General features: G+C 38.7%; 1 protein-coding gene across 2 annotated transcripts in view; it reads left to right on the top strand.

Annotated features, from left to right (window-relative positions):
- Positions 1 to 22256, top strand: part of TRPS1 (transcriptional repressor GATA binding 1) — a 173520-nt gene extending 151264 nt beyond the window's left edge. For both annotated transcript variants that reach the window (XM_086609529.1, XM_086609530.1), the window contains exons 5-6: positions 15656 to 15778; positions 21195 to 22256. In XM_086609529.1, the coding sequence (XP_086465655.1) occupies positions 15656 to 15778; positions 21195 to 22256 (1185 nt within the window). The remainder of the gene's footprint in view (positions 1 to 15655; positions 15779 to 21194) is intronic.
- Positions 22257 to 23908: the final 1652 nt, after the last annotated feature.

Raw genomic sequence — 23908 nt, 5'->3', positions numbered from 1 at the left:
AACCATTAAAATTGCTAATGAACAAGCCAAGAGGTATTGTGTCATGAAACAGTTAAAGTAGCACTTGTTTCCTGGCAATGATAGAAAGGATTTTTTCATTTTTTCAAATTGTTTCAAAAGCATCTTTCAACGTACAGTCCTTTTCAGTTTGCATCTGTCTGTGTCGTGAGCGATCCTTTCACCCCCTTTTCAAAGCCATATGAAGCTTGCAATGCAGGATAATTAAAACAAATCTTGAGTAAACTGTTTTGTGGAGATAGAAGTTTGATGGTTGAATATATAAAAAATTGTAACCAGATGTTGTGCAGAAGCCGTAGTAGTTTAAAGATCATGAGCTTTTTCTTTTTTCTTTTTTTTGTATGAAGCAAAAATATTCTAATTGAAGCTGTCAGCAGGAGTGAGACTAATATGCCTGTATTTGATTAAATAATAGTTTATTTAACATTCAGTGTGGCCCAAAATTGGCTGAGACTAAAATACAGAAACTTCTTACTTTAAATTTTTGTATTTAAATAGAGTGAAAAGTAATTCTAGTTAATGTTAACATTTTTGCTTGATATTCCCAACTACTCTATTATTTGTCCAGTTCTGTGTCTCGTTGGAATGCCGTGCTATCCATTGCACGCACATTTTCTTCCTATTTTCTTATTAACTGGTTGGTTGATGGAAGAAATGGAAAAAGAAAGATGGGCAATAAAGTCTGGAATGCACTGGTTGATCAGAATTATTACTGAAATCTGGTAGAACTTAAGAGCATAACGCAAGCATCATCCAACATCCCTTCTTGCTAGTCTGTGCAAAGCGCAGAAACTCCAGCAGACACATTAAGGGATATTCGTGCATGAAAAGGGTTGTGTTTTAAAAATACCGGAATATTGAAGTATGTGCCGTAGGTTTCCTGGCACTTATTTACTCTATATGGGATAGCAGTGTTTAAGGGATAAACTCAGAAGAGGTGTGTCTGAAATCTTTTCATTAGATGATTGTGAATTTTTTCTGTTGCTTCACTAATGAATATAGTGATGTTTTCTGAAGTCGGATGCTTAGATTCTTTCTTTTTTTATACTACCTTACTACTTAAATAGCCCTGTAATCTCACGTGATGCTGTGCATAAACAAGGGGATCCCCATCTTGCCTTCTGTGAGTAACCGTTGTTAAAACTGTAGGAATTTCATTCTCGCTCTTCTCTGTGTAGCTCTTTGGGCTTTTGCGTAAGAAGGGACTGTGTGACTCATGATCCACGGGCTGCACTGGATTTAAAAATGAACCGTAAAGGCGTGAGTTGCTTGTCTTGCTGGTGGCATGTGTGTGTGTGCAAATATTTCCTGCAGGAACGCTTCCACAATCAGGACGGAGATTAGGCATTTTTTAAGGCAGATCTGGCTCTAAAATTTGGCCGTTCCAATCCTGCTGATTTGCCCTACGGTAGGGTTTCCCAATGTTTTCCTTTGCCCCCTGCTGTGGGAGCAGCACCTTTTAGGTGCCCTCGCAGTACCCTCTAGTGCCTGCAGCTGTTACAGCCCCGCTGCTCCGGGTGCCTTTGCTTCTGTACCTGGGACTGCACCCAGTGCTTTGAGCAATGCTGGTCTTTCAGCGCTCCTACAACCTGCCAGTAAATAGTAGACGAGGCTAAATTTGTGTGGAGATTGCAGCATTCTGTAGGAAACTTGTATTCCATTACGAGGCCATTAATCACTGAAATGTAGTAGAAATCACAGCACTGGCTGTGCGTGCAGTATGTGCTACGGTGCTAGGGCTGTCGTTCCTGAAATGCAAAATTATGTAAGCCATTTTGAAGATGTCTGCCATGTTCGCCCTGGTTGTGCCATATGAATGCCAGGGCTCCCAAAGTGTATGGCAAGGCCACAGTAAAACCAGCCAAGAATTACCTTTACAATAGCAAAAGCTAAGCTCCATACAGTCAGTTTTTTATCTTTTTTTTTTCCTCCTTCTTTTATGTCTAAAACAGATGGGCATCAAATCAGTGCTAGCTCTGTAGGTTTTCTACCATCTTCTGCTCTCCTTGTGCTGTACGCAATAGGTGGAGTTATCCTGGGTATGAAATAGGAAAGGATTTGTGCTTCGATTTGGCAAGGGAAGAGCTAGTTACAAAACACCGATTTGTTGAATGTCGTAGCTAAGATGCTTAGCTTTGCACTGCTCTATAGTAACTTCTGGAAGTTGTTCCCTCATTAACTCAGATTGCTACTAATAAAGGAAACAGGGCCCGGTATTTATATTTTAGGAATTATTTCTGGGAGGTATAACTCATTGGTAATTGCAACCTGATTTTGGAAAGATCTTTCCTTATAAAAATCCATACATGTCACATCCACTTACATATGTGGGCATTATTCAAAAGAGCAATACTCCCTCTGTATCATGGCCAGATTTAAAACCTGCTTTAGAGGGTCCAGGATGCTGGTCACAGACAGGTAGCATTGGCAGTCATCCCAAAATCTCCTCAAAGGGTCCAGAGGTTGTTACCGCATGAATCATTCAGTGTTCCCCATACCTTCCTCATCTTCCTGCTGATTTTACTATCAGGGCTTCACAGCCATGAAGTTTCCACAGCCATGTCCATTTCCATACGACTAGCCACTAAGGTGTGAAATCCTAGTCCATGACACAGAACCAAAAAATGTTTCCTATAAAATATGTGTAGGAAATAAAAGCTCTTCTCTTTTCAGTTCCTGAAAGAGGGCTTTTGGCAAAGATGCTGATGAAATGGAAGATTTTTTTTTTTTCTCCTAGAGAGAAGGCATGTCATTATAAATGTGCTCCTTTCTGGTGTACGTCTTTTTCCTTCTCACTTCTAAAGATTCCAGTAGGTGATGAAGATAAAGAAAGGGAATAAAAACAATTTGACATTCACTGTTAAGGTAAACCTGAATTAAATTGAAAAGTGAATTCTTAAGAGTGTCAGAGTTTTTGTCCTGTCAGTAAGATGGAAATGGCTTTGAATATAGCCTGTTTGCAAGTAGCAGCTACGATTTTGTACAGCATGTCTAAATTCAAAAGTGTTTTTTTTTATTTCAAAGTTGTATACGTGGGCCTTCTTGATGCTGATTTCAAAGTCGGATAAATTATGATACTAGCAGGTGGAAGGTAAAAGGGAAGCTGTTTCCTGACATTTTTTTGCTTAAATAGCAAAGTTTGATGTATTGCTCTTCACAAACGCATGAACACATTCAGGCAACCCAATGGTCTTTACCTCTCCAGTTACAAGATGCAGGCAGCCCCAGCTGCCCGCAAGCGGGGCTGGGGATGCGAGAGGGGCTGGTGATGCGAGCAGGGCTGGGGGTGCCAGCGGGGCTGTGGAGCTGTTTCGCTGACACCACTTTAGAAAGGAAGCGGGGGGCTTGTTTTACAAGGCGTTCCTGCGCAGTCAGCTTCGTTTAAGAAGCCTCCAAAGGATGTGAAAAACAAGCGACCTGTGGGCTTGCGGGAGGGTTTTTGCCGTGCGTCCCCTTCCAGCCTGGTACTTGGTTTCTTGAATGCTGTTTTCCAGCGCTCTGAGCGAAAGCCTGAGTATGTGACAGGGTGGGTACATTTCTTCTCCGGCGTGCAGAACTCATGATGGAAAACCCCGCTAAGTTATGTGTTTCTCTCGCACTGCTCTTGTCAGGCTTGTGCCATTTAAGAGACTGACTGCCCCCAGCAGCAAGCTCACCCTGCACTTGCATTAGAAGCAATTCCTTTGGTGAAATGCAATCTGCAGGAGTGATTCTGACAATGCAGATTTTGAAACTAGTGTCTTAAGCAATTTAAGAACGACTTTCTGAAAGGTAAGAGAGAAATTAGACTAGGGACGCTGGAAGCACTGCTGTGCAGTTACAGTGTTCTCTCTGTGCAGATGTGAATGAGCATAAAAAGTACAGAGGGCATTCCAGTTTCTAGGACTGCAAAGGAAGAAAGCCTCAAATCCTGCATGAATATTATTAAGATAAATATTGTTTACTATCTTTTTTTTTTTTTTTTAAATTATTTCCCTACTGGGTGATTCTCCAAAAAAAAAAAGAAAAGGTTAAGGCGGTTTAGTTAATGAGGTTAAGCTTGATTAATAAGGGATTCAGAGTATTCCTTTGTGCACACCAGTTACCATGACTTTCCTTTTTCTTGTGCTTTTACATGCTCCTGCTGCTTCTAGTACTGTATCAGGAAACACTTGTTTTTCTTTTTTTTTTTTTTTTTTGCAACTTGTGTTATATCACAGATTTTAAGGTCTTCAGCAGTCATTATGCTGTGGCTCTGTCTTGAATTCCATGAAATGTTTCCTATCAAAATAGGAGACCATATGCCCATGTTGGCCTAAAATTCTCAGTGCATCATATACCAGAAATAGAAGCTGGTAAAGATTCTTCAGAGATTGTGTTCACTTGTTCCAAAGACCTGGTTTGTTTATGGAAGGGATGCTTGCAGTACATAAACACTATTTAAGGAGAAATGTCTCTAAAATGTAGAACAGTTGTTCTCCTTCTCATCTTAATGGTATTTTTAAGGAAAGCTATACAACACCCTATATTGAGTCTCATTTACAATTAGACATTAGGATCTTGATAGAAAAGAGCAAGCAGAGAATAATTTTTTGTAAAACTTACATTAGATACTTTACTTAGTTCCCCATAAACATTCTGAAATTATTTACGATGGAATTCAAAAGCAAGTTTCTCCGGTTTTAGTAGCTGTACGGTTTTACAGACTGCAATCTGTAACATTCAGTCTGGATGTTGGTCTATTTTAATTAATACTGTTATAGCCATAAAATTTAAAATATTATATATTTCAAGGCACATGAATAGGAATTAAGGCTAAAATGGATAGAAATTAATAGAACAAAAAAAGGGACAAGCAATCTACAGCCTCTCACTGGAGAAAGCTGCACAGGATCGTTGAGGCTGGAAGGCAGCTCTGGAGATTGTCTAGTCCAACCCTGCTGCTCAGAGCAAGGTCGACCAGAGCAGGATGCTCAAGGCTGTATCCCAGCAACTTTTTTGTGCCTCCAAGAACGGATGCTCAACAGCATCTCAGGGCAACCTGTTCCTGTGTTCAACTACTCTCACAGTAAAAAACTTTCTCCTTTATGTTCACATGGAATTTCCTGTATTTCAGTTTGTGCCATTGCTTCTTGTCCTCTTATTGGGCACCACTGAGAAGAGCCTGGTTCCATCTTCTTTACTTCCCCCATCAGGTACATATTGATAAGATCCCCCTGAGCCTTCTCTTCTCCAGGTTGCATAGTTCCAGGTCTCTCAGCCTCTCCTCGTATGACAGATGCCCAAGTCCCATAATCATCTTTGAGGACCTGAACTCTTTCCAGTACATCCCTGCTTTTTTTGTACTGGGGAGCCCAGCACTGGACACAGCACTGCAGATATGGCCTCACCAGGGCTCAGCAGAGGGAAGCATCACCTCCCTCAACCTGCTTGCAACTCTCTACCTAATGCAGCCCAGGAGGCTCTTGGCACTTGTACACAGGTTAGCTTTAAAAAATACAAATATCTATTTTCTGCATTCTTTTCTCTCTTTTCTTTTTCAAGGGATACCTCTCTAGGTGGGTGTTGGGATTGATCACAGATCTAGTCCGTTCTTACTTCCTAAAGCTATCAAAAAGGAAGCCATCAAATATTTTTGCTGAAAGAGGCATCACGGGACAGAATAAGAGGATTATGTTGGAGTTAACCACTTAGACACAGACTCTGCCTTATTGTCTTGTTATCTGGAAGTGTTTGGAATGGATTGGATTAGCTGAAAATGTCCATTACAAAAAGGCCACTACTTTTCAATATTTACCACACCGTGGTATCTGGGATACCACAGTTTCTCCCTAAGCTCACAATAGGAAATAACTATGGTAATTGTGTGGTATGGGTTGGCAAATGTTGAGTTTCTGAATGGAAGCCATTCTAATAACAGCACGTAACAAGATCTGCAGTGAGAGTGCAGTCTTAGGCGTATTGAAAATGATGGGGGGATGTAGTCCACTTTGGATCCCACCCTAGTAACAGCTTTCTCAGGGGGACTGCGTGAGACTCAGATTATAGTTACTTCAGTTCCTGAACAAGTATATAAGCTGTAGCTCCCCATATGAAACATTTTCTTGTTATATTTTCCCTTTAATTAAAATTAATGGTCATAAGGGGAATTTTTTAAAGTACAAGTAACAGGTAAATGTTACCTCACTGCTTTTCACCAAGAAGTAGACACCTAATTGACATTTCCTCCCTGAGTCCTGAAGACTTCTATGAAAAATTTAGATCCTCATTTTGTAACTTTGAATTAGAAGTTATACTTCCAGTGTAGGTTCCAGATTTGGGGTGCAAATTTGGGAGGATGTAGGTGATCAAAAGTCAGTGGGACTGAGGCTTCTAAGACACTTAATGGCTTTTGAAATTTTTACCCCTGAGGAGCCTTTCCCCTGCTGATTTTGGCAGCCCTCAGACAAAATCTACAAATGAGAGTTCCTCCTTTCAGCTGCTGGCTTTCTGAGCGATTTTCTATATAAATAGAGATCACGTGGACTTTAATAAGGTCAGGGAATGTTTTTTAAGTGTCTGTGATTTTTTTTCCCCCCTCAAAACTTAATTTTGCCCATCTGATTTCTGTGGAAATGGGAACAGATGCCAGAAGCTGAGAACTCCAGCAGCTTTGTGCTCACGCTTACAGTAGAGCACTTGCGGGATTGGGACCCTCAATTACTATCACATGTAGAGTTACATATTGGCTTTTAGCTGAGATCTGCAAATGCACTCTGGTTCTTCTACAAGGTCCAAGTTAGGGGTGTTTAAGGAAATATGGACGTATCTTTGCCCTGTTTTTCTCTGTTCATTTGATGAGTGAGATTACCTCATGAAAGAAGGGATACGCGGGGTGCCTTCTTGAACGTAAATCCTCTGGTATTGATGCCTGAACTTAAGCACCTAATTCCATGTTTAGGCACCTTCATAACTAGCTCTTTATCTCAGAAAGTGAGTCTGTTTATAGTGAGTCTGTTTATAGCAAAGTCTAACTATTGATTTAGATTCCCCATTTGAGACAGCAGGGCTTGGATATTTTCACGTTGTGCCAAGAAATGAAGGAGTCAGAAACATTTCCAGTTTTCTGGATGTCTCTTTCAGTGTGCTTAGTTCTGAGGGTACTACTTGTATCCACTTACCAATGAGAATGAGAGTAGTCTAATTCTGTACATTTTACACTGTTTATGTTGTCTTTCTAATTTGAAAAAACGCAAGAGGCTCGTAATGACTTTTTCTTAGACTTGTTCTCTAACAAGGGCTGAGCTCGTTTGGAAGCACACGGCGTTCGGAAAGGAGCAGCAGTGTGTGTGTACGAGCGCTGAGTTTTCAGGCAGCCGTTCAGCATCGGAGCTGCTGCGTGAATCTGTTTCAGGAAAGTGCTAGTGGAAAAAGGTTTATATTATTTAGGAGCAAGGATCGCACTTTCCAAACCCAGCTTCCTCTGTCCTGCTTATGCACATTAATGCGTCTACATAACCTTTTTTTTTTGAAAGGAATAGTAGCATTCCTAAATTGGACTTCTTTTCTTAATCTTGCTTCATCTAAGTACTCTGTTAAAATTGCCCGAGTGATCAAGCTGATTTGAAAAAGTGGGAAGACGTTTAGCTAGAAACGTAGCAATTTTTACAGCAGTTCCTCAAAAGGAGGACTGATAAAACCTGTTGCAATACTAACATTGTAATTCTGGTGAATATGCTAAGAGATGCTGCTGGCAGCTTTTTACTGTATTAGGTGATGAACTGCAAAAACAAAACAAGACAAATTTAAGCAGATTGTAGTATAAATGCCCGTGAGCACACCTCGCCAGAGATAACGCATTACCTTGAGCCGATGTGCAGGACGGGAGAAAAACGGTGCTACACTGGGGGGGAAACAAAGACAATCAGGTCTTTCTTCTGGAGCAGCTGCAGTCAGTTCCACTAATGGAAGTGCAAGAGCAGAAACTGGCAGCGCAAGGTATGCGTTCGTTTTTACAGATGGCAATGCAGACAAGTTGGTAATTGAGAAGGAAGTCGTGTACGTGAGCTGTTTGACGGGGGACAGCCCATTACAGTACTTTCCTGTGTAATTGACTCGGCGAGTTATTGGAGACAGAATTTCTATTCCTCTTGAATAGGTTTCAGTTGCTGCAAAATGACATCATTATTGTGCAGGAAATGCAGGTTTCCAGGTTGCTTTTTTTTTTGCTATAGATGTTAATAAAAAATTTAAAATTAATTTTTAGGTTGCCTCCACAGAAGTCTGTGTTGTACTGCTGGTAGTCAGCGGCAAAATACAGCAGAAGTGAGGCCATCTCTTAGTGTGGTAGCTGTTGTTTAAGGAAATGGAAGAGATTGAAGAATGATCAGCTTGTGCGAGTTGAAGGATAAGACCTGAAAAATATGATATATCTAGTAAAAGACAGTTGAAGGAAACAGCTTTCTAAGAAATCACACTTTGTGTGGAACGATTAAAGAAATATTTAACTGTTTGCAAACTAGACTAGCATGTAGTTCCACCAGAAAATATTTCTCAGCATTCATTACAAATGCTTCCTACCATAAATATGTTTATGTATATTTATTTTGTCTGCGTATATGTATTTGGCTCAATGGAAGATCCCATAGATTTTTAACACGCAATGTTTAAAAATCAACTGTCAATAACTATGGCAAGGAAGTCTAACCTGCAGGAAAAGTTTTATTGTTTCTTATTTGTGCCATGGCAGACCTTGAGGGGGGAAAATTGGGAAACTACCTTCCATCCCTGTTAGGATTAGCAAGGAGATACACTGCGGACTACATAATTTTCACAAATAAATGCTCAAATGAATGAAAATGAATATATCATTGTAAAATCTATTGTCGTTATTTATGTGATCCTGTAGTTGCACGTGTGTCTTAATGGATGATTAAACAATGGTGATTTCTTGCCTGCGGAGCTCAGGCTCTGGCTGAAGGTGGGTGTCCAGAGCCGGTTCACTTCCACAGCAGTGGCAAAGGTTGTGTCAGCTGTAATGTGAGGGAGGGAATAAAGGTAAGGGGGTGGCAGCGGTGAAGAGATTCAACCGCAAGTAATTTTGTAGTTTCTTTGTATAGCTGTATTTTTCTTAATTTAATCATTTATTTTGATCCATCAGTGTTTTACTTTGACAGCAATCATGACATCCTAAACTAGCATCTTATTAAATACTCCTTGCTTACTAAGACACAAACATATTGTAGTTTGCTGCCTGGTTTTGGGGATGGGATGGGGTTTTTTGAGTAGTGAAGTGCCACTATCTCTAAAGGTAGTTTTACAAAATGCAGGGAAATGCTACAAATGCTGGGACAAAATCTACTCATCTGCATTTTTGCTACTGATAAAAAATAATTGCCATTTACATGCACGTTAAAATATTTACTCTCCCTGAGGGATTGGGAGTATAATTCTGAAAGGCTGCACTAGCAGTAATGTTTAATTTATTGTCTGTTTTGTTTTTTTTTTTTTACCTTCGCTAAAACCCCCCTGATTCTTCTCATTACAAGTTTGTAATACAGCATATATCATAAAAAGATGCTGTCACAATAGAGCATTAAAAATTCCACTAAACTTTTATATGAATTAGGTGTGTAATTTTAACTTTCCTCTTGGCATTTTTACTTTCTTCCTACCTTGCCTTTCCTAACCTCTTTCTTACGCGTCTTTCAAATACAGCACTTTAATGTAATTGTTCTTGAAAATATCTTAGATAAAGAGTATGAATTTGGCACATTAAATTGACTTGAAGAGGCATCTGTTAACTCATAGTTAAGTTTGAAAACAACTTTTACTTTAACGCTCTGCTTTATGTGTTTCACTTTTTCTGACAGCTTATGCTTTGGGGCTGAAAATTTGCTGTGCCTGTTCTATTCCTGAAAGCTGTCCAAGTTATAAAGGGAAGAAAACCCAATTACTTTCTTTTTAATTTAGACATAGCTACAGCAAAAGCAACTAAAATTTTAAAATGTGAAACTGTACAGGGACATAGTTGTGGCTGTTTTCATAGTTGAGAGAGAAAGCAGTTTTGATTAAACACATTCAGAAAGGTCTGAGTGCCTCTGCAGCCAAAAGAAATGAGGGCTGAAAGATTCCTTTCCCATCCTAAACAGAGGAAAGTGGAGCTTACTCCAACATCCAGATGCTGCCTTGCTGCCCAGATTTTAAACGTCAGTTAATCTCACCCAAACTCAGAGAACTAAATACCTCCTCTTACACGGAGGAGAATACCTGGAAAGACCTAGCAGGTGTATGGAACAAGAAACTCCAAAATACTCATGGCAGTGCCAATGCAACACAGACAGATGTGACCATGAGTGCATTACACTATTTTTCTGAACCTTGTGGTAGCAGCTTGATGATTACAGGTGTGAGAGGGGCTGCTTACAACTGATCCTCACCGCAGCAGCTCCCCGGCACCCGTACTGAGTGGACTGTGTGCAGGTGTCCTGGCATCTCCCTTTTGGACCTCCCCTCTTGCCAGAGAGCATCCAGAGCCAGCGTTGAGCCATTTTCTCAGTGAGGCATGTGTGGTTGTAGTCCCCGACTCTGTTGTTCGAAATAAGTCAGGCATATGCTTATTCCTGGGTAACACTTATGATTTCTCTGCATTTCATGTTCTGGAGCTGCAGTTACAACATGCTCTGTTTCTGGCACAGTAGGAAAGCTGGAGATGGTAAAAAAATCCACTCAAGCTTCATCATATCGTCGTTTTGTGATGGGGAAATGAAAGTAATCAGCAAAAAGACAAGTTTTGTTGTGTCCAGAACCAAGAGGGTGATGTAAGAAAAATGCTTGGCTGACGCTCGTGGAGCCTATTCGAGTTTCTAAAAGCATCTTCTGGCAGAAATTTTGAAAACAGGATGTATTTGGCACTAGCAGAGTGTCAGGCACCATTGCTTAGTCTAGCTAGCTAAAAAGCCACGGTTCCTGAGCAGTGTTTTTGGCTGTGCTTTTACAACATAGATTTTGCTACATGAAGTTCCATTGCAATAATAACTGAAAATTCAGTACATTTTAAAATATTTTTTGTATAACTGTGGAGTGTAATGACACTTCTACATGGCTACAAAGTTTGAAATCATGTGAATTATAGAGTCACCTTTTTTATATCTAAAGCAGTTTTTATGAAAAACAAGGGCCTGATCCTGTAAAGATGCCTGAGCGAATTACCTGTTATGATATTCTGTGCTATTTGATGGCTTAGCAGAAAGCACTACTAATAATTTCCTTGTTTCAGTGGAATATTGCTAACTAGTGAAAATCATTTAAGGAGTTAAAAAATAATTAGGCATTCGGGCTTGACAATGTGTATACCAAGTTTCAGACTTGTTCAATTTGAAACGGTGAAGATATGAAACCATAAAAAATGTGAGTAAATACTCTGCATATCAAGGGTTGTTATGCAATTATATGCTTTCAGCATGGTTCTTACTGAGGGAAAACAGTTAGTAGAGAGATCTGCAAGACATACTCAGTGAATAATTACAAACTTTCATAGCTTAGCTACATAAAAATAATAATCCACTTGTTGCTTTGCTACTACTAAAATACTAAAATGTGTGCATACTTCTTTTCCCCAGAGCAAAGCCACTATGACTGTAGATTTGTTAGAAAGTTATCTGAAAAACTTGAAATCCCCTCTGCCTCCCACCCCCCTGATTTTGGCCAATCTCCAAATTATAAACAGCTGAACCAATTTAAATAAAGTTTTCAGTACCAAAAAAAAAAAAAAAAAAAAAAAAAGTTACATCTGGGCTGACAAAAACACGCTCCAAGTTTGGGCCCAATGTGATTTGAGACAACTGTGATATTAAACACCCAGACCTAGAAACTGGAATGGAAATAGAGACAGGCTCTTCACCACGCTGGCCCCTTCAGGATTTGGGATTGTAATGTAGTGGTTATAAGGCTCCAGATGATTAAAGCTTGACTTAGTAGATACATATTTTAGTTATTTAGGCCCTTTTGGCTTACTCTTCCAAGGATGTACAGGAAATTTTCATGGATAACTCCAGTTAGTACTAGTGGCATTTATCGCAGGCTGAAACCTTTTTATCTGTGGCTCAGACTCTCTCATGGCTAGTTCTGTCGATTTACTTTTTCTGGGCTGATCTTAAGAGGTTATTGAACAAAGATAAGTATGTGTTCACATTTGAAAAAGAACTAAAGGTTCCATAACATATTTCGTGAAAATGCTGGCTAGGGCGGTGCTTAGCAGAGCACTTGAGCACATGGCTGGGTTTTATGGAGGCTGTGGGCCATAGCTGTTGTGCAGACTTTGCTGAACTGGAGCTCACGTGTCTGTTCCTTTGCAAGGCTACCCGGAAAAACGACAATGTCGGCCTTTATTATTGGCTAGTACAAAAGCTGAGCATGCAAAGCCAGACAGACTCATGCAGAAGAAGTATCATCACTAACAGTAGAAGTATCGTCACTAAAGAACATACAGCACAAAAAAAAAAAAAAATTCCCTTGGCCAATAACCTTTATTAAACATGATATATGGGAAGTGAAGGCCTACTTTTTTCTTTTTTTTTTTTTTTTTTCAAATAAACTTGTTTTAAGAGAAGAGTACTACAGGCATTCTAGGCTTTTAAAAACAGCTTCCATTTTTCTTGCAGACATCATCAAAATTTCTCAAGTATATTTTGACAAGCAGATCAGTTCTGTGGTTAGCGGGATCTGGGAGTCAAGAGTATTTAGTCCAAGCCTTCTACAGTTCTGTTTCACCCCGGGTATCCGTTCTAAAGCTGTGTATCCCCATTATAAAAAGCTGTTTCATAACCAAAAGGCCCAACAAAGCAACAGTATTTAAGGTTTTCCACAGGTGGTTTAATTCTTAATTCGTTTGTACATGTAACCTATGTTGGAACACTTAGGTAGGAGAATTATCCTGTAAGATCCTTAAATAATACAGAAATAAAAGAACAGGAAGGCAAAGAAAGGTAAGATGCAACGCTTAGAACAGCATGTAGGATGAATTTACACACTTTGCATTAAATTTAGAGAAGGATGTTTAGCTGGGCTACTTTGAAATTTTAAACAGATAAATAGTTTGTAAGTACTAAATAAGCACAGTATAGGTTTTTGATACGTATAGCCACTACTAGGTATTTTGTACGCTGTTGTCAGCTGTAGTCATTAAATTACTTCAATGCATCAATGTTGAGTTTGAATCAGATCTTTCTTAAAAAAAAAGAGAAAAAATGAGTGACTTTTGTCAATGTTTTAATGATCTACTTGTTCCATAGTGTTCAAAGACGATTTCAATGTTATTACACCTGCTGTCACCATTCAGATGTGTGCAAATACAGTGTATAAACTAGATGGCTCTCTCTATATTTTAAAAGTCTTCCACGATTTTGCAGAGGGTATTTCCCAAACTCAAGGAACACAAACAGAAATGAAAGAGTGGAAAGAGTGACTCAGATTAACGCTCCGCTCAATTAATACACCACACCAAGAAGCCATAGGCCAGCAGACAAGAAGTAGGAATGGAAAGGAACAGTTCTGCAGTTGTATCTGAATCCTGGCCATATACAGTCATTTCCACTTGGAAACTTCTCACCCTTCAAGTGGACCAAATTGGGGTTACTTTAGTGAAGCTTTATTGTACTCCTAAGAAAAATATTTCAGCAGCCAGGTGAAGTTGTGCAAGGATATGCAACCACAAAAAGAATCGGGAGCTTCAATTTACTTGCAGACGAGTGCACATTCCCAGAGTGAGCTGTGTTTCATATACACAACTAGTTAGATGTTTGCTTAAGGACCTCAACTACCATTTAGTTCTCTCTTTAGCCAAATTGAGAATAACATGGTATATTACTGCTTCTAATTTAGGAGACAAAGTATGGGGTGATGTAAGGGGGTGAGAGGGAGATTATCTTGACGACAATCTCGATTTTATTGTATCACTTTAAGGTAGCACAACCTGCTGTACTAATGAAATTGTGTTCTTGGTTTAAAAGGGCAATTGTTGGCCTGACTTTGTGCTCACTAAAAACATTTCCCCAATCTTGTTAAATTATTGCACTCATTTCAGATTTTTATGGCTGTGCAGCTTACCAGCCCTCGTTTCTTTACGTTTCATTCATTTTCCTTGTATTGATGATTAATGGAGGATGTCGAACGTTAGAGTGAGCAGGCATCAGCAAATGCAAGATCATAATTAGTTTAGCTGACGAGGGCCTCTGATAGCACTTGCATCTGGATGGAAAAATTACCCTATAGGGAACTGGCTGCTCACCAGGTCTTTTTAGTGATACATTGTGAAACACCCGATGAATCAAATGCCCTTTCAATGCCAAGAAAGTGTTCCAGTCTTGAAGCCAAAATTATGTCTGCAGAAAGCTTTCCATTTGAAATGTATCAGAGTACAATTATAACCATTGTATTTTTTTGGCATGAACACCAGTCTTCTACAGTATGGACTAAAGTTAAATAAATTACTTAAATTTTATGAAACCATGAAATTTTGACTTATAGTGTTAGTAATTTTTAATTTATAATGAAATTAGTTTTCACCCAGGCAGTTTTCTCCTGTATTCACCCATTCTTATCTTAGACGTTGAAGGTTTCTTACTGATATTTTTCTTTTGCAAAAAGGGAACGGAGTTGAAATTCAGATTTTCTTTTCAGCAAAAGAATTCCATTTCCTGCTTATTAGTATTTGCGCCCACAAACACAGCCTGACTTTTGTTTAAATGAGAAGTTTAATGAAATCATTACTCCGTAGAAAGAATTTAATGAGCAATACTTATAAACGTGTCTACTTTTAAATATTCCTGGATCATTATGAAAGCTGATGAATGCACAGCTCACTCAGTCTGGTTAAAAATCAATTTGTATGTAGGAAAGTTGTACTACGCAATTCTTTTCCTGACTAAAATAAAATAAATAGATCTATCCATCGATGAGACTGTTTTCTGGGGTTTTGGGTGAAGTTCAATAGAGATCTCATTAAGAATACTGTACTTTTATTTGTTTGGCAGAGCTTACTCCTTGTTCTTAGTGAGCTGTGGGAAATATATGGTAGCTTGTACTGATTTCAGAAGTAAGTGGGAAAGACTGGAAGTGAATACCATGTATTCGATTAATGAAGTATAATCTCTGTTAAAGGAATTAGTATGACACAGATGCAAACTGTAATTGAGTAAAGTGGTGATGTTTCAGAACTCTTGTTACCGATCACACTTTAAGAATTGAGCAAACTACAAAGAAATAATCTGTTGTGAAATGCGATGAACAAACCAGGAGAAGTTTACAGAGAAAATGTTCTCTGTCAGCTTCCAGAGGGGTTTTTCAGAATTTGCTGTTTAGAAACCATCATTAAATGCACAAAACCTGAAGTTCAAAAAGTTAAAGCTGTTACTCTGAAAAGGCTTTGGTGTTTCACACACCTCATCCATCACTCTAGGGTTAATTATAATGAAAATCAGTGGTGCCTATTAAGCACAATTGAACCTGACCTCATTATGGGCAGTGTGGTTTTATACTGTCATTGTTGCCAGTCTAGAGACAAAACTCCTGTGTTGATTTGTCCTAACTCCGTAGCTCATGTGACTCACCTCTGACCTGTTTTTTTTTCTTTTTTTTTCCTTTTTTTTTTTTTTTTCTCTCTTTTTCTTCCCTATTTCAGAGACGTAGAGGCTCGGGTGTTTTTTGTGCCAATTGCCTGACCACAAAGACCTCTCTCTGGCGAAAGAATGCAAATGGTGGATATGTATGCAATGCGTGTGGCCTCTACCAGAAGCTTCACTCGGTAGGAAGAACTTACTGGTTTGTTCAGAAAAAAAGGGGTTATACAGCTAAGCTGGGCAGATGTGGTCTTGTCTGGTTGTGTGATTAGTACCACTCCCTGGCCTGCAGTTAATTTCCTAACAGGGTTTTGCAGTATGGTCACTTTGGGATCAGATGTGATTCATTATGAAACAGGCTGGGATGCTGTGGGTAGACGTGTTTGAGATCACCAGTGATGCATTTAATTATTTTGATACAAAATAAGGGGAAAATGATTTCTTTTCTGGGAATTCCATTTAAAGGCATACAATACGTTGTGATGAAAGCTCTCTAAATTCAAGAGCCTTCACGTTCATAATAAAAAAAAAAAATCTTAGACGTCACATCTGTATCAAAAATATCCCTTGCTGTGGTTTTTATTTTCTTTTGCTTCTCTTCCCCCCTCTATTCTTGTCAGTAAATTTCCTGGAGATATGGGGTGGTGGGGTTTTTTTGTTCTTTTTTCTACAGTTCCTATAGTCTGCTGGAGGATTCTGAAATTACTCAACAAGGAAGCTGCTCACTTGATGGCACTCATCACTTGGTGAGGGGAAGAGTAACCATCCCTCAGGATCAGGCAGGGAATAAGTAATAATCGTGAACTGTCTATATTGCTTTTCATCTTATTGACACTTGATCCTGAAAGATGTTGAATGCTCTGGTCCAGGTCCAGGAAAGCCATGCTTAAGTGTTCCGTTGGATCAGTGCCAAAATGCTCAGAATCTTTTAGGTTAAGACCCACTAGTTAAATATTATCCCCACTATCTTTAATAGAAGCACATGGAAGAGTCAGGTGACCAAGCTTTGACTCTAATTAATTAATTTTTACAACATTCCCCTGAAGTCAAAAAGCGTTACTGTTTTTCAGACGTAGAAACTGAGGCAGCCCTTTGGGAGTTTGCCAAGGCAATATAAAAATTCAGGCTTAAAGCTCAAGTCAGAAATCTATGTTGTGACTGAGAGTGCATATTTTTTAAAACTTTTTTTCAGAAATTCCATTTTCAGGAAAAAAAGCAGCCACTTAGGAAACTATATTTCAAACGTGCTAAGACTCCCAAGTGCCTATGCCTATTTGTCTCTGAATTTGAGGCATGAGTTTCTAAATCAATTAGTATTTTCTGTGAGTTTTACCCTTGGTCTTGTGTATAGGCCATATAACAATCCTGTTTACTCAAGATCATGTCCAACTCACTTAACAAAAAAGAAGATTGCAATTTTTGAAAGCAGCAAGACCTTCACCCATCTGAAAGGTTAGCTCTGTTTGCCATATGCTGTCATTCTGAGGTCAATAACTCTTCTTAAGCTCCATAACAACCCAGCCAGTCGGATAGCATCTGAGTGGTAGAAGATGGCCTAATGCACGATCTCTGGCCAGCATCTTCACTGGGTCTTTTGCTGAAAGTATTGTCTTCCTGGAGATTTCTCAAAGTTCTAGATATAATGCCTGATTGACCAGTGGTAGGCAGCCACAAAGTTTTTAAGGAGGACAGTTTGGCTTTTTAATGTTAATTTGATATTTGAGATGTTTGTAGAACTTCCATTCACAGCCCTCATTTTCCCTTTTTTTTAATATACTTTTCTAAACTATAGTGTTGGACCTTACCATGATTGTTAGTATAACTTATTGAATAGATAAAAGCTACAAGAATCAGTTTTGAATTCAGACACATAGCTCGGATAATTCTTACAAACCTTTAGGAACAAACAAGTGTACTTGAAACAATAATAATCAGCAATATCGTGTCAAACTTTATTTTATGCATATAGAAAGCAAGGGGCTTACACTATCTTTTAGCTCCACTGTTCAAGTATGACAATAAGCTGTCATTTGGTGAACATTTGACATTAATATCTTCAATCGAACTTTGACCAAACAACTGCAAAGCATTTCGTTAAGCCTCTACTCTGCTGTGGTACAATACCAACTCTGTTGTAAGTTGGAGTCTGGAATAATCAAGTTAATCTCTCCTTTGGGACCTTTTGAGACAATCCCATGGAAAGGGATGCTCTTTAGATTGGCATCAGAAAGATTAAAGTTTCCTTTATCTGCCTGCCTGTTTAGCTGGCTAGATCTTCATAAAACATTACAGTATTTGTCATGTATGTTTTTGAATTAAGGAGTCTAGAATACTGCAGTCATTAGGCAGAGGTCTGAAACACTAAAAATTCAAGAGAGTAAAAGTGTTAATTTCTGTGGGCCACTCCGTTAAACTAAATTATGCTACACAGCTAAGTAAAATTCTCCTACAGTAGGTTTCCACAATTCATAGCTCCCTTTTGATTGGATTATCGCTATCTAGAGCTACTGTCCTCAGATTACCTCAAGAACGTGTATAATACACTAATCTCTAAGGTCCCTTTTTTACTTGTATTTAATAAGAAGAAAAATCTATGGTCTGTCAGATACTACTAGGTGGTAGTGACTGACAAATGTTAACATGGTAGTGATTCCTGCTATGAGTCACATTTCCATTTCTATGATACCCTTGAATATTTTTTCAACATGTTTTCAAAATGTTCAATCTCTCTAGGGGTCATTTGTATGTAACTTGCCAGGTTTTTCACATTTCTCTCCTCTAATGCAGACAACTGTGTTAAGAAATGTGTAGTAATATTCCAACAGTCAATTATTAAAGTCATTTCAGTGAAAAAAATGCTTCCAGTTCACTGCAAGCATATATACAATATTCACACTTGCTGACAGATAAAGGTATATCTCATGTCTCCCCAGAATCATGAATTTGACCATTACTGCTGTGGTGCTGTTCCTCATTTTTTAGTAGCTCCAACTCAGTCATGGAACACTAGATTTTGTTCTGTAGTGATTCCTTGGCCACATACTTGGACTACTTCAGTAAGGAGTTACAGCAGATTGTTCTATGATTAGACATACGCGATCTTCTAGTGGAGAGATCACCCCAATTTCCCATGGTATCTAGGAAGTGTAATCACAATAATTTACTGAACTATGTGTTGAATTTTGTAAATTTTTTAAAAGTTACTCATACATTTGGAGTAGAGAGATTGCCAATTGATACAGAGATGGCAAAAAAAATCTTTGTGATCACACTCAAGATATGATGTATAACATACAATTAAGGATCTGAAACAGGACATTTTAAAAGAAAAGTTCTGGTAATGTTTCCACTGTTTTCTAAATTTAGTGAATCATTGAAAATCAAGAAGAGAGCTTAAACTCTTCTGTCTGCCTTAGTTGCAACCAAATACAGAGTATTTCTATCTGCACCTTTCTCCTAAAAGTAAGAAAAATGTGAGTAGCTTTACTCCACTGAGTAGTCTGTTTTAATCAGCTAAAGACTAGTCAGATGGGTACAGTCATTTGCACGCTGAAGAATTTTTAAGTTGGACCTACAGCCTTTGACTCTGAAGGGCATGCAACGTGGAAGAGCCTGAGTTGCAAACAAGTGTATGAGGGTCCTTAAGCACAGGTATGAAGGTGTTTCTTTTAACTACTTCCAGGATCAGACTTCACACTAGTAGCATGAAGAGCAAGACTAAAAGTAGTTCCAAACTATCGAAAGGTTATCTGGAAGCCATATGAAAATGGTCTGTTGTGTATAAATAAAAGTTTTATAACATCAACAATATTGTAAGATCTCACGCAGCGTGTCAGTATGACAGTGTTAAAATTGTCAAAAAACCGTGAGGAAGTTACACTGAGCTTGGAATAAAGAGTATATGCTTATGCATATTAATTGGCTATTGATTCTGCAAACTATAAAATTTATTTGCATACAATTTACATATAAAGTATTCTAATTTTATCTAAATATGATTTTGCCTCAACTTTGATCTGTTTGAGGATGCTGATTCAAGGTGCTGTTTTTCTGCTAAGTTTAAATTTTGGTTATTAAAAATTTAAATCAAAGTGTATCTTCTGAGAGACTTTTAACAGAAAGTAAATACTTAGCAAGTAGCTGCACTGCCTAAAATGTAGTTAACCATTAAGAATGAGCTGACCTCAGAGAAATAAATAGGTGAAAGAGGACAGGAAGATGGCAAGTCAAGAGAGAGACTAGATCTCTACAAATAATAGAGTGAACGCTCTTCCAGCCCTGGATATTTTTATACTAATTCAAAGTTATGAATATATATAAATTATATTACATTCAAGGTACAAATTGTTTTTGATATTGACCGTAGGCCAAAATTTAATCTGCACTTTAAAACAATGTTAAAAAGAAAATTTCCAAATAAACATATAAGTAGAATAATGTGTGGGGCACTTTTCTGGCCTCCAACCAAAATAGGATTATGCGTGCATTTGGATGAGACAAATGGCAACTGCCAGCACACCAACCTGAATGACTTTTAGGTAGTTTTTGTTGTTTTAACATCTGCCCAGTAGAGCAACACATACTGACGTTACAGCACCATCTTTCATTCACATCCCATGGGCTTCCTGTTAAGGGGCCTTTCAGAGACGCCTGGCTGCTGTCCCTTCTAGTACCATTTTTTTTTCTTCACTCAAAAGTATTTTTGGTTCTCATCTATATAGGCCAGCTACTCTGAGCTGGTGTGAGGAAGTAGCAAATGGAAACAGAAGTCCTTACCTGGTTCTTGCCTCCACGTCTTCCACGATGCTTATGTCTTTATAGACCCTTTTTTACTGCCTTCAGAGGACACCTTCTCTCCCTCATGACTTAGTAGCACAGCATCTGTTACATTTAGAAAGAAATACAGTAGGGATTGAAGGGCGAGGAGTTGGTACCAAAGTCTCAGATAGACCTTTTGGCACATTGGAAGTTTCCATGGGCTTTCTTCTCCATCGTTCTTAGTCGCTTTCCAACCATCCCACTCACCACCATAGTGGACATGCAGCACTTTTACTAGGTGACAACAGTGGTGGTCAGCAAGCCATGTATTTGCTTGCATTTTCTATCCGTGTCAAGGGGGGGTGGATGTCAAGGTAAGTGTTACCCAATTCTTGTCATAGCGTGGTCTGTGCGACCCTTTGCCTGATACCAGCTCTGGTGACACGGTGCATAGACGGACACTAGTGCATAGGGCCATGCATCTCCCACCTCATCCCCAGCTCGCAGCATCCTCTTTCAGCATGTCTCCCCTGGAATTTCTCAGGAATAAGGGGTAATGTTGACAGCTTGGATACTTCATGCCTTTTTAAGTAAACAGGCATAGTATGTCTAAGGTGGTTGACTTAGTTTGATAAACCAACTTATGGTTTACTTTTAGCACGAGGGGCCAGGATCCAGCATTTGGGTTGAAATTTGGTCATTCATAGTATAGCTCATGAATTTGGTCATTCATAATATAGCTCTACATGAAAGAAAAAATAAATTTGCGTGAGCAGGTCTCAGGGATTTGTTTAATGTGTCTTTCTTTTTTCCTTTTGTTCATTATGTGTGTGTTCTGTGCAGACTCCCAGGCCTTTAAACATCATTAAGCAGAACAATGGTGAGCAGATCATTAGGAGACGAACAAGAAAGCGCCTTAACCCGGAGGCACTTCAGGCTGAGCAGCTAAACAAACAGCAGAGGGGTAGCAGTGAGGAACAAGTCAATGGAAGCCCCTTAGAGAGGAGGTCAGAGGATCATTTACCTGAAGGTCATCAGAGAGAAATGCAGCTTCCCAGCCTCAGTAAATACGAGGCCCCAGGTTCATTGACTAAAAGCCATTCTGCTCAGCAGCCAATATTGGTCAGCCAAACTCTGGATATTCACAAAAGGATGCAACCTTTGCACATTCAGATAAAAAGTCCTCAGGAAAGTACTGGAGACCCAGGAAACAGTTCATCGATATCAGAAGGGAAAGGAAGCTCAGAGAGAGGCAGCCCGATAGAGAAGTACATGAGACCCGCGAAACATCCAAACTATTCACCACCTGGAAGCCCTATTGAAAAATACCAGTACCCACTTTTTGGACTTCCGTTTGTACACAATGACTTTCAGAGTGAAGCTGACTGGCTGAGATTCTGGAGTAAATATAAGCTGTCTGTTCCTGGGAATCCACACTACTTGAGTCATGTGCCTGGCCTACCAAATCCTTGCCAAAACTATGTGCCTTATCCCACCTTTAATCTGCCTCCTCATTTTTCAGCTGTCGGATCAGACAATGACATTCCTCTTGATTTGGCGATAAAGCATTCCAGACCTGGGCCAACTGCAAATGGTGCCTCCAAGGAAAAGAGTAAGGCACCACCAAATGTAAAAAATGAAGGTCCCTTGAATGTAGTAAAAACAGAGAAAGTTGATAGAAGTACTCAAGATGAACTTTCTACCAAGTGTGTGCACTGTGGCATTGTCTTTCTGGATGAAGTGATGTATGCTTTGCATATGAGTTGCCATGGTGACAGTGGACCTTTCCAGTGCAGCATATGCCAGCATCTTTGCACGGACAAGTATGACTTCACAACTCACATCCAGAGGGGCCTACACAGGAACAATGCACAAGCTGAAAAGAATGGAAAACCTAAAGAGTAAACCTTAGCACTTAGCACAATTAAACAGAAATAGGTTTCCTTGATGGGAATTCAATAGCTTGTAATGTCTTGTGAAGACCTATAAAGCACTTCATATACAGAGCATGCCTTATCCAATATTAAATCCCCCGTTCTTTATTTTTTTGTTGTTTTTTCCTTTTTCTTCTTTTTTTTTTTCCCTTTTAAATGAGTGGGTTACCAAGAAACAAAGAACAGTTGGATGGTGGCCAGAAGGGGGAGAAGATAATTCTATGGGACACGGCCCACCAAAGCTAGCCAGAATGCAGTGAATCATGGTGAATAACCTTGAGAAAATTTTGCCGGACAATTAATACCTTTGCTATCGTGTGAGAGACATAACTGGCAAGAGTGCAAAGATGTGTATATGTATATACTGCTGCAGGGGTATAGTGAACATATGCACATTGTATATAAGAACTAGACTTGTTAAATATACAGATGTTAAAAAGGTCATTTCTTTTCTTTAATTTGGGCTAGTTTCTGCCCTACAACATGCCTTAGGATCACTTTGTCCTCAAAGCTTTGGCAGCAATTTCATCTAGATGTTTCTCAGACTCAGCTGATTTTTAGCTACCATTTTATCACTACATTCTTTCTGGCACACTTTAGGAAAACCATTTTGTGCAAGTGAAGTCTCTAATACAGAAGCCACACTCTGGGTTTAATTTGCATAGAACAAGGTAACCTGCTGTATTTTATTTTAATATATTTTTAATATATTACATTTCTAAACCTTAAAGTCTATGGTTACTTCTCCACAGGCTTAACATTGCTATACATACCAGTCAATCCCTTCAGTAGACTTATACCAGCTTTTGCTAAGTAGCATTAAATGTCTTCATAGTACTTTTTAATACTTAAAGCTTTGTAAAAACTATCCATGAAGGGAAAGCTCCTCAGCATAACTGCTCAGGGAAATAGGGCTAAATAACTAAATATTAAATAATTGGTTAAAGGTGCTGTTAGACGAGCCTCCATGCTTGCTACAAGGGTGTACAAGAACTGACTTTAATCATTTTCATTATAGTGTCCCAACCAGTAGTTTATTATTTTGCCACAGGGATGTAGAAGATATTACAAGCTACTGGATGCACTGTCAGATTAACTTATTTCATTAAAGAAGTTGGGAGAACAAATAGAAAAAAACCTTATTTTTCTAGTAAATATTAATGTATTACATTTCAAATAATGGTGCCTGACATATTGAATAATTATTTTCTACAGTGTACGTATGCAACAAAGATATTCCATCATGCATTAGAGTCAGTTCTGGCTCTGCCTCGCTGTTTACATTTGCAAATGTAGCAAACAAGGTAATGAAGCAACTATTTCTATTGCAGTAGGTATCTTTTTTTCTGTGTGTGTGCATTAAAGTTGTAAACGATAACATGAAATGAATGAAATTTGTTGATATTAATGGTATGGAAAAACAAGAAGGAAATGAAAATATTTTTATGCCTACTTAGGAAAAAAAGGGTAGCACTATTCATTCCAAGTACTTTTGTATTCTTAAGCTCTTAACTCACATTGTTATGCTTAAAATGATAAACATATATCCTCTTTTTATTGCTTTGTCTGTGTTTCAGAAGAAACATTTCAGAAATTATTTTGATAAGTGCTGTTTGACGATGC

This window comes from Tauraco erythrolophus, chromosome 3, assembly GCF_009769465.1.
Source record: "Tauraco erythrolophus isolate bTauEry1 chromosome 3, bTauEry1.pri, whole genome shotgun sequence".
In the NCBI taxonomy this organism is placed as follows: Eukaryota; Metazoa; Chordata; class Aves; order Musophagiformes; family Musophagidae; genus Tauraco; species Tauraco erythrolophus.
Note: the sequence above shows the minus strand (reverse complement) of the source record. Positions and strands in the feature narration are given on the sequence as shown.